The following is a 14856-nucleotide window of genomic DNA, read 5'->3' as shown; positions in this document are numbered from 1 at the left end:
CTCTCCTAAGAACTTGAATTCAAAACAGATCTCTTTGTTTTATGGAATATTGACAGTATTCAAATGATCCTCTGCTAGTATCATGAAAGAGTCTGCATTAGACAAAATTTTGAGTCAGTAACCTATAAGGACCCCTCAAACTCAAAGGTGCTATAAGTTCATTTTATTCATTAATAGTCAGTACAGGTATTTGTCAGAGTTGCCGTTTTTAGGATTATATGACTCTTAGTGACAATTAGACACTGCAGGTACTTGGGATGATCATTCACCAGTATTCGTAGACAGAAACCACGAGGATTGATCCTCCTTTTTTTATCATCTCCTTCGCTTTCCTACTCTCCCCAAGAGCCTGGTGAAAGGAGAGTCATGGGCACACATGAGTCTTGAGAAATATACAAGAAAAACCATGGTAATTCAAGGTGCCTTCCAACCTAGGAGCCTGGCTTTTGAGTTCAAAGTTCATAGGCATAGTTCCAGGACAAAGGAGTATTAATTTTTGTCACCTGGGAAAATACAACCCGACGTGATACGTATCTTCTTTCTCATCACTGCCTCAGCATCCTAGTTCCTATTAAGGGTGTGGTCTTGGGTTTTTCACCCCTGCTTTAGATTTCCTTTTTAAAGTTAACTTTTGAAATGAACAGATTATTATTCATACCTTTATCATCTTGTTAATCTTCCACAGATAACTTTAATTTACAAATTTTACCAAAATATTAAGACCAAATAAGGAGTTTTATTATTATCATTACTTTTTTACACATACAGTTTTAGCTTCTTTCAAGATTTAATATTTGTGGGAAATTTAAAACATGTTCCTTTTTTGGTTTGCGTACTCAGGATCACAAACTCTGCACCAATGGCAGCAGCTTGCTCAACCAAATTTAGGAACCATTCTTGACCCACGACCAGGTGTCATCACTAAAGGCTTTACCCAGTTGCCCAAGGATGCCATCTATCACCTCTCAGATTTAGAAGAAGATGAAGAGGAAGGTATCACTTTTCAGGTTCAGCAACCTCTTCAAGTGGAACAGAAATCATCAATATCCCAGCCAGTCACAGGAATCTTCTTGCCGCCCATGACTTCAGCTGGTGGTCCAGTTACAGGTGAGAAGAGTGCTTGGTTGAGTGTAGTCCAGTAAACAGTAGTACTTTGCTTTCTGCATAACTGTATGGTCAGCTGACTGCCTCTATATAAATCTTACTGGAGTGTACTCAGTCTTCAATATAAGACAATAGAAATCTATAGCATAAGTGCCCCTTCTAATTCTCTCCACTTCTTAGCCAACCTACATAAATAGATAGGCAGAGAGAGAGCAATTCAGCCAGAATTGCTCTCTGGCGGAGCAGCTGGGCCCATGAGCCATGGCTGCTGAACCTGCGCATCTGGAGCCTGTGCTCCGCAACGGGAGAGGCCACAACAGTGAGAGGCCCACGTACCGCAAAAAAAAAAAAAAAAAAGCTAAAAATAGAACTACCATATGATTCCTGGGCATGTATTCGGAGAAAACCATAATTTAGAAAGATACATGCACCCCAGTGTTCATTGCAGCACTATTTACAATAGCCAAGACATGGAAGCAGCCTAAATGTCCATGAACAGATGAATGGATAAAGAAGATGTGGTACATATATACAATGGAATACTACTCAGCCATAAAAAAGAATGAAATAATGCCATTTGCAGCAACATGGTTGGACCTAGAGATTATTATACTAAGTGAAGCCAGACAGAGAAAGTCAAAAATCATATGTTATTGCTTATATGTGGAATCTTAAAAAAATTGATATAAATGAATTTATATACAAAACAGAGATAGACCCACAGACATAGAAAACAAACTTATGGTTACCAAAGGGGTGAGGGGGGTGGGGAGGGATAAATTAGGAGTTTAATAATAAATTAATAATTTATTTAATAATAAATTAGGGATTAGCATATACACACTACTGTGTATAAAATAGATAACCAACAAGGACCTACTGTATAGCACAGGGAACTATACTCAATATTTTGTAACAATACATAAGGGAAAAGAATATGAAAAAGAAAAAATATATATTTATTTATGTAACTGAATCACTTTGCTGTATACCTGAAACTAACAGAACATTGTAAATCAACTATACCTCAATAGAAAAATAAAATGAAATAAAAAGAATTTAAAGTTTAAAAAAAGAAAGGAAATACAGCCTCACACAGATACATGGTTGGAAAAGGGAAAGAGTATTTTAATAGCCTCTTCAGGTATTTGTGGATATTCTTTGATGTTACACCAAAACTTGATAAGTGGTAGTCTCTTTAAGGTTTGTAGCAATGTGAATCTAAAACCCCATCAGTGAATTTTTCATACTTCGTTACATTAAAATCTATTAGTCTGTCCTGCTCTTTGAATGCATCTTTTACCCATGCATGATTTTGTTAACATAATGCATTGGTCATTTGGAAAATATTGGTTCACTGAGTTATGCAGATCTTCCAAATGTTGACCCATTTCATTATAGAATATATTAAAATCATATATATCACCACCTGTCTCATTGGGTAAGTCTTTTAGTATTAGGAATCTTTCAAGCTCTCAGCGATGGATACAAGTCTACCAAAACACTTATTTTCACTTGAAAGCTCAAATTTCGTCACTGGCAGCAAATCCTGTCAGCTATTTTCTTGAAGAGACAGGCTCACTACATTGTTTTTCAAGAAAATGTTGCCAGATATCCAAGTCTGAATAACTGTAGTTTTTGTATTAATTGTTCTTTCAAGTAAAAATGGTGTTCTGTGAAAAAAATGTAAAAATTGCATATGTGCTTTTCCTCTAGATAACCATTGTATCTCTGTATAAAGCAGAGTGCTTAATGCTTCCCATTTCATCACACAAAATATTAAAAAGTTTCAAGGGTCAAGATTTTTTTTTTAATTAATTAATTTATTTATTTTTGGCTGCTCTGGGTCTTCATTGCTGCACACAAGCTTCCTCTAGTTGCAGCGAGCAGGGGCTACTCTTCATTGCGGTGTGCAGACTTCTCATTGCAGTGGCTTCTCTTATTGTGGAGCATGGGCTCTAGGCATGCGGGCTTCAGTAGTTGTGGCATGTAGGCTCAGTAGTTGTGGCTTACGAGCTCTAGAGCACAGGCTCAATAGTTGCGGCACACGGGCTTAGTTGCTCCGCGGCATGTGGGACCTTCCCGGACCAGGGCTCGAACCCGTGTTCCCTGCCTTGGCAGGCGGATTCTTAACCACTGTGCCACCAGGGAAGTCCAAGGGTCAAGATTTTTTTTTATATATAAATTTATTTTATTTTTATTTATTTATTATTTTTGGCTGTGTTGGGTCTTTGTTGCTGTGCACGGGCTTTCTCTAGTTGTGGCGAGCCAGGGCTACTCTTCATTGCGGCGAGCCGGGGCTATTCTTCATTGCGGTGTGTGGGCTTCTCATTGCGGTGGCTTCTCTTGTTGCGGAGCATGGGCTCTAGAGCGCATGGGCTTCAGTAGATGAGGTGCATGAGCTCAGTAGTTGTGGCTCGTGGGCTCTAGAACACAGGCTCAGTAGTTGTGGCGCACGGACTTAGTTGCTCCATGGCTTGTGGGATCTTCCCGGATCAGGGCTTGAACCCATGTCCCCTGCATTGGCAGGCGGATTCTTAACTACTGCACCACTAGGGAAGCCCCTGGCAGGCGGATTCTTAACCACTGCACCACCAGGGAAGTCCCCCAAGGGTCAAGATTTAATAAATAATTTTTACTGCTTCATCAGGACATTCTGATATGAATTTCTACTGTAATTGGACAATAGTGATGAATACTAGTAGAGCTTGGTGCCATTGCCTTGATTTGTGCTACGGAGCCAGCAGCTTTACCCACTATTACTTTTGCACCAGCAGTGCAAGTGCCAACCCAGTCAAAATGGCAGATAGCATCTTAACATTGCTATGAAAGTAGTTTTGACCTGTAGACTCACACAAGGTGCAAACAACACTTCGAGAACCACTGGAGTAGACAGTTTGGCTAGAAAGATTGGACGACTAGTTCTTGGTTTGGTATTTTTTTCTAATGTATTTTTTCAGAATGTGTTTTTCTCTTGTTTCTAAGCTATATTAAATCCTTTTGAATTACAGTTTCAAATTATTGGAAGGATTCAGCTACATACTAACTAGTGGATACTAATATAATATGTAGGGCTTTGCTGGTGGCACAGTGGTTAAGAATCCGCCTGCCAATGCAGGGGACACAGGTTCCAGCCCTGGTCCGGGAAGATCCCACATGCTGGGGAGCAACTAAGCCCGTGCGCTACAACTACTGAGCCTGCGCTCTAGAGCCTGCGAGCCACAACTGCTGAGCCTGTGCTCTAGAGCCCGTGAGCCACAACTACTGAGCCTACATGCCACAACTACTGAAGCCCACGCGCCTAGAAGCCCTTCTCCACAACAGGAGAAGCCACCGCAATGAGAAGCCCGCACACCACAACGAAGAGTAGCCCCTACTCGCCACAACTAGAGAAAGCCCACACGCAGCAACGAAGACCCAACGCAGCCAAAAATAAATAAATAAATAAATTCATGGGGAAAAAATGAAATATGTATATTTCATTTCTAGATTTGGGAATTTTTGTATAAAAGACACCAGACAAATGCTGTATTATTAATAGTAATGACGAACTTTTTACATTATTAACCTAGTCTTTCAATTTTGTGTTTGATTCCCTAAAACTGTCTACTTCAGCTGCAACCTCAAACCCAGGAAAGTGTCTCTCCTGCACAAACTCAACATTCACCTTCACCACCTGTAGAATATTACATCCTTCTGATATTACTCAGGTTACCCCCAGGTAAGAGGGGCTGGGCAATATGAGGCCTTACTTCTTTCCTCAATTCTGTTTTCTTGAATTTCTTTTTTAAATTACTGTCATTTTAATTCCCAGAATTTTAATTAATGTCCTGTGATAATTTGTTTTTAGAATATTTTCACATTGTATTTTCTCATTTGATCATTATAACTCTTTGAAGTAGGCAAGCCAAGCGAGTATGTAGTGTCTAAATGAAGAAGATGAGGCGTAGAAAGTTCAGGTGACTGGTCCAAGGGCAGGCAGGTAGTAAATGACCCAGCTGAAACTATACCCAGAGTTAGCCAGACTGCAAGATTGGAGGGACTAGTCCTCTGCACAAGACTGCCCTCATTTCTGATATGACATGCAAGTTCAGGGGCTTCCCAAAACCATGCTCTTGTTTGATAAATTTTCTAGAAGGACTCACAGAACTCACTGAAAGCTGTTATGCACGTGGTTACTGTTTATTACAGGGAAAGGTTACAGGATAAAATTAGCCAAAGGAAGAGACACATAAGTCAGAGTCTGGGAGGGTTCCACACATGAAACCTCCCTGTCCTTAGGAATCATTACTTTCCTGGTATCAGTGTTTGATAGTGCACACAGAGTATTGCCAACCAGGGAAGCTCACCCGAGCCTTAGTGTCCAGATTTTTTTTACTGAGGCTTCACTGTGTAAGGCATGATTGATTGATTACCTATATAGCCATAACTCACTATAACTATAATAACTCACCTCCAGGTCCACTGACGCAAAGCTTCCACCCTAAATCACATGGTTAGTCTTCCTGGCATGGCCAGTCCCCATCCTACAGCTCTTGGGTGTGGCCAGGTCCACTCCAAGATCTAGTGTGGCCAGGCTCCATCCTGAACAAACACACTTCTAGCAGCCATGGCATAGATTACCTCCCAGAAGCTGAGGGCAAAGCCAGAACCCTCTGGGCAGTCCAAATTATTTACTACACAGATTAGAACAATAAGCAATATTGCTGAAATTTCTGTCCTACCAATTCCAAAAAGAATCTAGGGCAATTTCCAGAGATATGTAGAACTTTGCAGGATAATGTTAACTAGAAGTAGAGAAGAAAAATGAAGCAAAAAAGAATCAAGAGTAAGGATATAAAATGGATAGAGGAATACACCTAGTGTATAAATTGTACTATAAAGTCTTATATACTTGCTAAGTAAGGTGAGCCATGTATTTGAGTCTTAGCTTTTTAGCTGCCAGTGTAGAGGGAAATAACATTATGATTCACAATGTCTATAAGATAGAAGCAAATTGACTGTTCAGGGAAGCATTTGGGTGGATCCTATAAAGACCTCAATAAAGTCTACAGGCATACCTGCAATTTTTCTACATTGTTCTTGTAGTCAACAAGATAGCAAGTTTTATAAAATTGGTTCCTGAGGAGGCTCTCAATACAGGTTGATACCATCATTTGGTATGGTAGTGACATGAACAGTTTAGGAAAAGACAGGCAATTCTACAATAAAGTAGGACCAGGGAGGTGGGAGACTGGGAATACAGTAGACAGATTACATCAGAACCAAGGTGTCAAAGTTGTTTGCTTTAATACAAGTTGGTACTTTAGAAAGTTTATTTATTAATCCTAAATTTGCATCTTGTTCATAATCTTTATAAATCTTGATATCTAGATATTCTGAGTATTTTGTGTTAAAGTGAAAGTTTATGTATTAAATGCTGGTAACATTTGCTCAAGGGGGAATAATTTGCTAAAGAAGTACCCTCTTCATTCTATCACCATTTCCTTGAGTACATGATTGTTTATTTAGTTTTTTTTCTTTTTAACAAAACATAGAATAAGAAGAAAGATTCTAATAGCTGTCAAAGCTTTTAATTATTTTTAATTTGCCAGAAACCCATGCTTTAAGTCAAGATTGAGAAAAATTCGTTCCATGGGTATCCTTATAGTACTATTCTTTGGAATTAACATTCTTGGAAATTTAACAATTAGAACTTTATTCTCAGTAATATAAAATTGACAGATTAAAAAGAAATGTGTCTCCTTAGAAAGCCATCTTCGGTTTAATTATGAAAGATTGTATTTTCTAAAAGGTTGAAGAATTGTTAAATCACGGATTATTGTCTCTTGGTGTATTTCACTTTATGGAATGGATATGTTAATAAAAATCTCTAAACTTTACTTTCTTCAATAGTTAAATTTCTTTGATTTTTTAATTATAAAATTTAGTTGTATTTCCACAGATACATATTTTAGAGTTAAAATTTAAGAATAATAAAGTAATTATTTGAGAATAATAAAGTTATCTAAGTACAGTAAACTCATATTCTGTGAAAAGAAATACGTTTCAATAAGTTAATGACTAAATTACAAATAACTAATCATTGAAGTAACACATCAAAATTTTCATTCCTCACATACTGATGTGTTGCCTGTTCCTCTATATTTACTATGGATAACTACTGTAATTGCTTTAAATGCTGACTTGGGATTACTTTTTATTCTTAAATTCCCTCTCCTGCTTTTTTTTTTTTTCTTTCTGTGTAAAGCTCTGACTTCACTTCATTATCCTGTGGAAGTAGTGGTAGCAGTTCATCAAACACAGCAGTGAATTCTCCTGCTGTGTCCTATAGGCTCAGCATTGGTGAATCCATCACCAACCGACGAGATTCCACCATAACCTTCAGCGGCACCATGAGCTTGGCTGAACTTCTACAAAAGCGAGGCATCTCTGCTAAAGCATACCACAGCCCAGTTTCAGAGGACCCCCTCCTCCAGCCTCTCCCTAGAGGCCTGGCTATCCCTTCCACGCCACCAAATTCACCGTCTCACTCACCTTGCCCTTCTCCTTTGCCCGTTGAGCCTCGAGTGCATCTCTCTGAAAATTTTTTGGCCTCCCGACCAGCTGAAACATTCCTCCAGGAGATGTATGGCTTGAGACCATCCCGAAACCCTCCTGATGTTGGCCAGTTGAAGATGAACTTAGTGGACAGGCTGAAAAGACTGGGGATAGCCAGAGTGATCAAGACCCCTGCAGCCCAGGAAAATGGAAGAAGCCAAGAGGCAGAAAATGGTCTTGAAAGACCAAACTCTGCTGTCTATTTAAATTCAGGTAGCAATTTATTGAGTGGACTGAGGAGGAATCAGAGTCTTCCAGTCATTATGGGTAGCTTTGGCACCCCAGTTTGCACATCATCACCCAAAATGGATATCCTGAAGGAAGACTGAGGTTCAGAAGTTGACTGACCTCTTACACAAGTTAGCACATGAAGGAAAGATTTGCACTGATACATGTAGTCTTGTCTGAGAGAAAAGGAATGTTGCAGAAGGGTTGTGAATGTGGGAAGGGGAAAGTGGAAGAACGGAAACAGAATTGGCATGAGGTCTGTCTGATAAATTGAAAGTATAAATGGATAGGTCATGAGTGTTTGGAAGCAGAGAAAGAAGAAATGTTTAATGTGGTCCTCCAGTTGGTATTTCTTGTCTTGAAAATAAAAAGTGACTAGAAAATAAATTCAGTAATATTGGAACATACCAGAAATACTGAACTTGCTAGCACATTTACTTCTGGTGAGCATAAGCAGGGAGGACCCAGGTTAGGAGATGGGAAAAAAGAAGGAGCAGCTTTGACCGTTACCTTTAGAAAGCTGTTCTAGAAGGTTGCTGGAGTAAACTCAGTCTGTTAGTGAGACAACAGTGAGATGGCTTATCTGCTGGCCCCTGTTAATGTCTGGTTAAATTACACCTCCATCAAAGAGTACGCTCACTGCATTATCAGCAAGGAATTTTACCTTTTGCATAAGATCAGACTAGTGGAGACTCCCTTTCTGCTTTCTGTTTTCAGGCCTTTGAGCCACTGGGATCCCAAACATAATCCACATTCCTTTTGCATTTGTGATTAATAAGGGTTAATTTTTTTTTTTTTTTTTTTTTTTTTTGCGGTACACGGGCCTCTCACTGTTGTGGCCTCTCCTGTTGCAGAGCACAGGCTCCGGACGCGCAGGCTCAGTGGCCATGGCTCACGGTCCTAGCCGCTCCGCAGCATATGGGATCTTCCCGGACCCGGGCACGAACCCGTGCCCCTGCATCGGCAGGCAGACTCTCAACCACTGCACCACCAGGGAAACCCAAGGATTAATTTTTTTAATTTGTATTTTTATACAATACCCCCCCAAACAACATTAGTGGGGGGTAGGAGGGATTTACTTTAAGAAGGAAAATATGGGTACATTGGAACCAAGGAAACTTGTTTTCAGAATATTTCTTCTGAATAAGTGCATTGGCAAAGGTGTATGAACATAATTACTGTACATGTCTTTCAAATTTCCTTGGAGGCTGGATGGGTTAAACCAGAAGTGCAATCAATAGGAATTAGAGAATGTTGTGTATTTATCTTTGTAAGTTTTTTTGGAAGGAAAGTTGGTTGCAACTAAACTTTTTCCAAAATGTGCTATGCATACTTTTAATGAAAGATGACATATATTTGCACAAAAATTCTCAGGCACAGCAAATTATTATAAACTGAAGTAAAACCCAGGTGCTTTCTTTGAGATTGTGTTTTTTTAATATAAAATAAAATTAAAACATCTGCCTTTTTCTTCATACCCGCGGAAGTAGAGAATGAACTTTTTTCAATGAGAAAGTCAAATGCTTTTTCTTTTTCTCTGGGATTCCTTTTTTCTTTTTTTTAATTATGTGAAATGGCAAAGTGAAACTCCGGGATTATGTTTCAGCTTTCAGCAGTGTGACGCAAGGCTGTGAATTGGGAAAAAACAGATCTGTTTTCTGAGCATTGCTGACCAAGGTCTGCTTCTCATCAGATGACATGGCTTTATCTCGGCCATGCAGTTGAGAAAGAAATGCTGTTACATGAAAGGCATTATGGAGAGAAGATGAAGGAGGGGGCTAGTTCTTTTTGAAAATGGGAGGCATGTTACTTGATCTTTTCATTGCTTCATTAGCAAATGTTTTGCTCCTAAGTTCTGACTTAAACTGAAAGGCAATTTTCTGCAGAATTCTTGATGGGCGTGTTACTCCTGTGGCTCCCATCCATACACCTGTTACAGGCCAGAGGAGGGTCCTTCTCTCCTCTTGAGCTGCCTCTCCTTCAGGAAGAGCTATGTGCTCAAAACACACATGCAAGAGTAAAATGTGTGAGTTTTCCAAGATTTTTAGAATCTTTTAACTTCTTAAAAACAAAAAGAGTGACCTCTTCCCATTCTCTCCCCCTTGCTCATCATTCTGAAATCAGCAGACCATACTCAGAGATGTTCAGAAAGGATTCCAGCTGGTCTGTAAGTGAACGCACATGTCCCTGAATGTGGACCAGAAGAATTCCTGATGTTTAAATTTCTAGAATATTCCAGTTCACATTTTAAATGATATTTGAGTTGCTACTTCATAAAGTAATGCTGGGATGCTTATTTTAGACAATTCTTTAAGCTTTTTATTTATTCTCTAAGAAAGTAATCTTCCTGTTACCAGTTTCCAAGAGACATCAGGAAGTAGGAAAATATAGGACCAGAGAGTAGTACAAAGTGTTAAATTATCAGATTTTATGTATATTATATAAACAGCTATAAAAATTAAGCTAGATGTTGGAGTGTTCTGTATAGTTAGTATACTTTTAAAATAACCGAGGCTAAAATGGTCACTTTGGAGGTAGGGCAAGGGTGTGTTCACAGCCAAATAAGCCTGTCTGATTAAAGAGAACCAGACTTTGGTTTTTGAAAATTAAATTGATGTTGCTGTTCCACCAGAAACACAATGATTGGAAACTGGTGCATGCTCGTCTCTAGAAATGAATCCTGTTTTGAAACTGGGTTTTGTTGTATTTGAAATTTCCACCTAAAATCATTTTTGGTTGAGAATGAGAATCTCTATTATAATGAAATTGTGTGTAAAATATAGTAAGAACTGGAGCCTTGTAGCAAGTTCTTTCTTAATTTATCTGTTATGTTTTAGCACTGTTCACATTTTAGTTTTTCTTTATCAACTGTGTATGTACTTTAATGCCAGTATAGGGAACTCTGATTCTTTTTTTTCCTTCTGAAGGGTCTCAGTGATTATACCTCAGGTATTTCTGAGTATCCTATTATCTACTAGGAGGGATACCTTCCCTGTGAACTCAGAATTAAAATTTCTTCTGAATTATGATGATCCCAGATCTTATGTACATAGCCTTAGGCATGGGTCTTGGAAAAAAGTTAATGACTATTGTTAAAGTAGTTTTTTAAAAAATTTTGTACTATATGTCCTTGATTTGACCTGAATGAACAGACTTTGGCAAAGGGAGGAAATAAGTTAAAGGCAGCTCACAACAAGAGCCTGTTCTCTACAAAAGGTGTATTTTATACAGTATTGAAAGCCTGTTATTTTTTCTGACCATTCTGGTACACAGTTAGTACTTGTTGGTAATAACATTGACTTTTGACACCTGGAACTAGAACTCTTAGTGTTTAGTAGCCCACTCCTTTGATGTCAGATGCCTGCAAGCCTGTACTCCAAGTACAACACAGCAACATGTGCACTGAGTGGTTGCATAGCCAGCACAGCTACCTGGGAGTGGCATGGTGCCCTCTGGGGCTGCCAGGGAGATACTGTAGTTTGATATCTGGGGCTTGACTTTGTCAAAGAGCTCTTTGTGCACCTACCTTTGCTTTGTCAAATGTTAATCAGATAATAAACATGAGTATCTTCTTAAATTTTCATTTGTCTTTCTGTGTTTTTGTCCCAGTTCTTTCCACAGGTAATCCTGCATTAAGTCTTTCCTTTCCATTATGTTGTTTTTGGTACAGAAAACAACTCTATTTGTCAAAACAGCAGAAAAAACAAAACAACAATAGTCATGAGTAGTAAACATCTTATTCTATTTTCTTAGATTTTAAAAAATAGAATAGCCATATTTCCTCAGCAAAGTATCAGCAACAAACAAATAAAATCTAAAGTCAATGCAGATCTTTAATTTGAAAAGACTCAGGAAGTATGAAGCAATTCATTACTTATAGTCCACAATTTACTATTGATACTTTTAGCTGTTACGAAACTGTTTCCAAGAAATTAAATTTGAGAATTGTTGGATTCTAACAGAAAAGTTCTTTGATGTTCTCTTTTCTCTCTCACAATTTAATTGATGTATTTATTTTAAACTCATCTAATATCCATTTAGAAATATGGAGATTGGTTCCAGATAGCGGAATAGAAGGACATGCACTCGCTCTTGCAAGAGCACCGGAATTGCAACTAACTGCTGAATGATCATTGGCAGGAAGACACTGGAACTCACCAAAAAAGATACCCCACATCCAAAGACAAAGGAGAAGCTGCAATGAGACAGTAGTAAGGGCACAATCACAAATCAAATCCCATAAACGCTGGGTGGGTGACTCACAAACTGGAGAACAATTACACCACAGAAGTCCACCCACTGGAGTGACAGGACTGGGGGAAACAGAGACTCCACTCTTGGAGGGCACACACAAAGTGGTGTGTGCATGAGGACCCAGGGAGAAGGAGCAGTGACCCCATAGGAGACTGAACCAGACCTACCTGCTAGTGTTGGAAGGTCTCCTACAGAGGTGGGGTTGGCTGTGACACCATGGGGTCAAGGACACTGGCAGCAGAAGTTCTGGGAAGTACTCCTTGGCATGAGCCCTCCCGGAGTCCACCATTAGCCCCCCCAAAGAGCCTGTAGCCTCCAGTGCTGGGTTGCCTCAGACCAAACAACCAACAGGGAGAGAACTCAGCCCCACCCATCAGCAGACAAATGGATTAAAGTTTTGCTGAGCTCTGCCCACCAGAGCAACACCGAGCTCTATCCACCACCAGTCCCTCCCATCAGGAAACTTGCACAAGCGTCTTAGATAGCCTCATCCACCAGAGGGCAGACAGCAGAAGCAAGAAGAGCTACCATCCTGCAGCCTGTGAAACAAAAACCACATTCACAGAAAGACAGACAAAATGAAAAGGCAGGGGACTACGTACCAGATGAAGGAACAAGATAAAACCCCAGAAAAACAATTAAATGAAGTGGAGATAGGCAAGCTTCCAGAAAAAGAATTCAGAATATTGATAGTGAAGATGATCCAGGACCTCAGAAAAAGAATGGAGGCAAAGATCAAGAAGATGCAAGAAACGTTTAGCAAAGACCTAGAAGAATTAAAGAACAAGCAAACAGAGATGAACAATACAATAACTGAAGTGAAAAATACACTAGAAGGAATCAATAGCAGAATAACTGAGGCAGAAGAACGGATAAGTGACCTGGAAGACAGAATGGTGGAATTCACTGCCGCAGAAGAGAATAAAGAAAAAAGAATGAAAAGAAATGAAGACAGCCTAAGAGATCTCTGGGACAATATTAAACACACCAACATTTGCAATTAAACAAAATTGATAAACCTTTAGCCAGACTCATCATGAAAAAGAGGGAGAGGACTCAAATCAATAAAATTAGAAATGAAAAAGGAGACAATACAATGGACACCACAGAAATACAAAGAGACTACTACAAGCAACTCTATGCCAATAAAATGGACAACATGAAAGAAATGGACAAATTCTTAGAAAGGTATAACCTTCCAAGACTGAACCAGGAAGAAACAGAAAATATGAACAGAACAATCACAAATAATGAAATTGAAACTGTGATTAAAAATCTTCCAACAAACAAAAGTCCAGGACCAGATGGCTTCACAGGTGAATTCTATCAAACATTTAGAGAAGAGCTAACACCCATCCTTCTCAAACTCTTCCAAAAAATTGCAGAGGAAGGAACACTCCTAAACTCATTTCATGAGGCCACCATCATCCTAATACCAAAACCAGACATAGATATCACAAAAAAAGAAAATTACAGTCCAATATCACTGATGAATGTAGTTGCAAAAATCCTCAACAAAATACTAGCAAACAGAATGCAACAACACATTAAAAGGATCATACACCATGATCAAATGGGATTTATCCCAGGGATGCAAAGATTCTTCGATATATGCAAATCAATCAGTGATACACCATATTAACAAATTGAAGAATAAAAATCATATGATCATCGCAATAGATGCAGAAAAAGCTTTTGACAAAATTCAACACCCATTTATGATAAAAACTCTCCAGAAGGTGGGCATAGAGGGAACCTACCTCAACATAATAAAGGTCATATATGACAAACCAACAGGAAACATCATTCTCAATGGTGAAAAACTGAAAGCATTTCCTCTAAGATCAGGAACAAGACAAGGATGTCCACTCTCACCACTATTATTCAACATAGTTTTGGGAGTCCTAGCCATGGCAATCAGAGAAGAAAAAGAAATGAAAGGAATACAAATTGGAAAAAAGAAGAAGTAAAGCTGTCACTGTGTGCAGGTGACATGATACCATATATAGAGAATCCTAAAGATGCCACCAGAAAACTACTAGAGCTAATAAATGATCTGGTAAAGTTGCAGGATACAAAATTAATGCACAGAAATCACTTGCATTCCTATACACTAACAACGAAAGATCAGAAAGAGAAAATAAGGAAACAATCCCATTCACCACTGCAACAAAAAAATAAAATACCTAGGAATAAACCTACCTAAGGAGGTAAAAGACCTGTACTCAGAAAACTATACGACACTGATGAAAGAAATCAAAGATGACACAAACAGATGGAGAGATATACCATGTTCTTGGATTGGAAGAATCAATATTGTGAAAATGACTTTACTACCCAAAGCAATCTACAGATTCAATGCAATCCCTATCAAATTACCAATGGCATTTTTTACAGAACTAGAACAAAAAATCTTAAAATTTGTATGGAGACATAAAAGACCCTGAATAGCCAAAGCAATCTTGAGGGAAAAAAAATGAAGCTGGAGGAATCAGACTCCCTGACTTTAGACTATACTACAAAGCTACAGTAATCAAGACAATATGGTACTGGCACAAAAACAGAAATATAGATCAATGGAGCAAGATAGAAAGCCCAGAGATAAACCCATGCACCTACGGTCAACTAATCTATAACAAAGGAGGCAAGGATATACAATGGAGAAAAGAC

At 38.8% G+C, this 14856-nt stretch overlaps 1 protein-coding gene and 1 pseudogene across 3 annotated transcripts in view; both read left to right on the top strand.

The window, feature by feature from the left end:
• LOC117201678 (WASH complex subunit 3-like) overlaps positions 1-2188 on the top strand; it is a 105269-nt pseudogene extending 103081 nt beyond the window's left edge.
• Positions 1-11511, top strand: part of TRAK2 (trafficking kinesin protein 2) — a 63677-nt gene extending 52166 nt beyond the window's left edge. For all 3 annotated transcript variants that reach the window (XM_004262862.4, XM_033430042.2, XM_049711950.1), the window contains 3 exons: positions 841-1107; positions 4720-4825; positions 7355-11511. In XM_004262862.4, the coding sequence (XP_004262910.1) occupies positions 841-1107; positions 4720-4825; positions 7355-8033 (1052 nt within the window). In that variant the 3' untranslated portion in view covers positions 8034-11511. The remainder of the gene's footprint in view (positions 1-840; positions 1108-4719; positions 4826-7354) is intronic.
• The last annotated feature ends 3345 nt before the right edge of the window (positions 11512-14856 follow it).

The sequence above is a fragment of the Orcinus orca genome, chromosome 7 (genome assembly GCF_937001465.1).
Source record: "Orcinus orca chromosome 7, mOrcOrc1.1, whole genome shotgun sequence".
In the NCBI taxonomy this organism is placed as follows: Eukaryota; Metazoa; Chordata; class Mammalia; order Artiodactyla; family Delphinidae; genus Orcinus; species Orcinus orca.
This window is presented reverse-complemented; position numbering and strand designations above follow the sequence as displayed.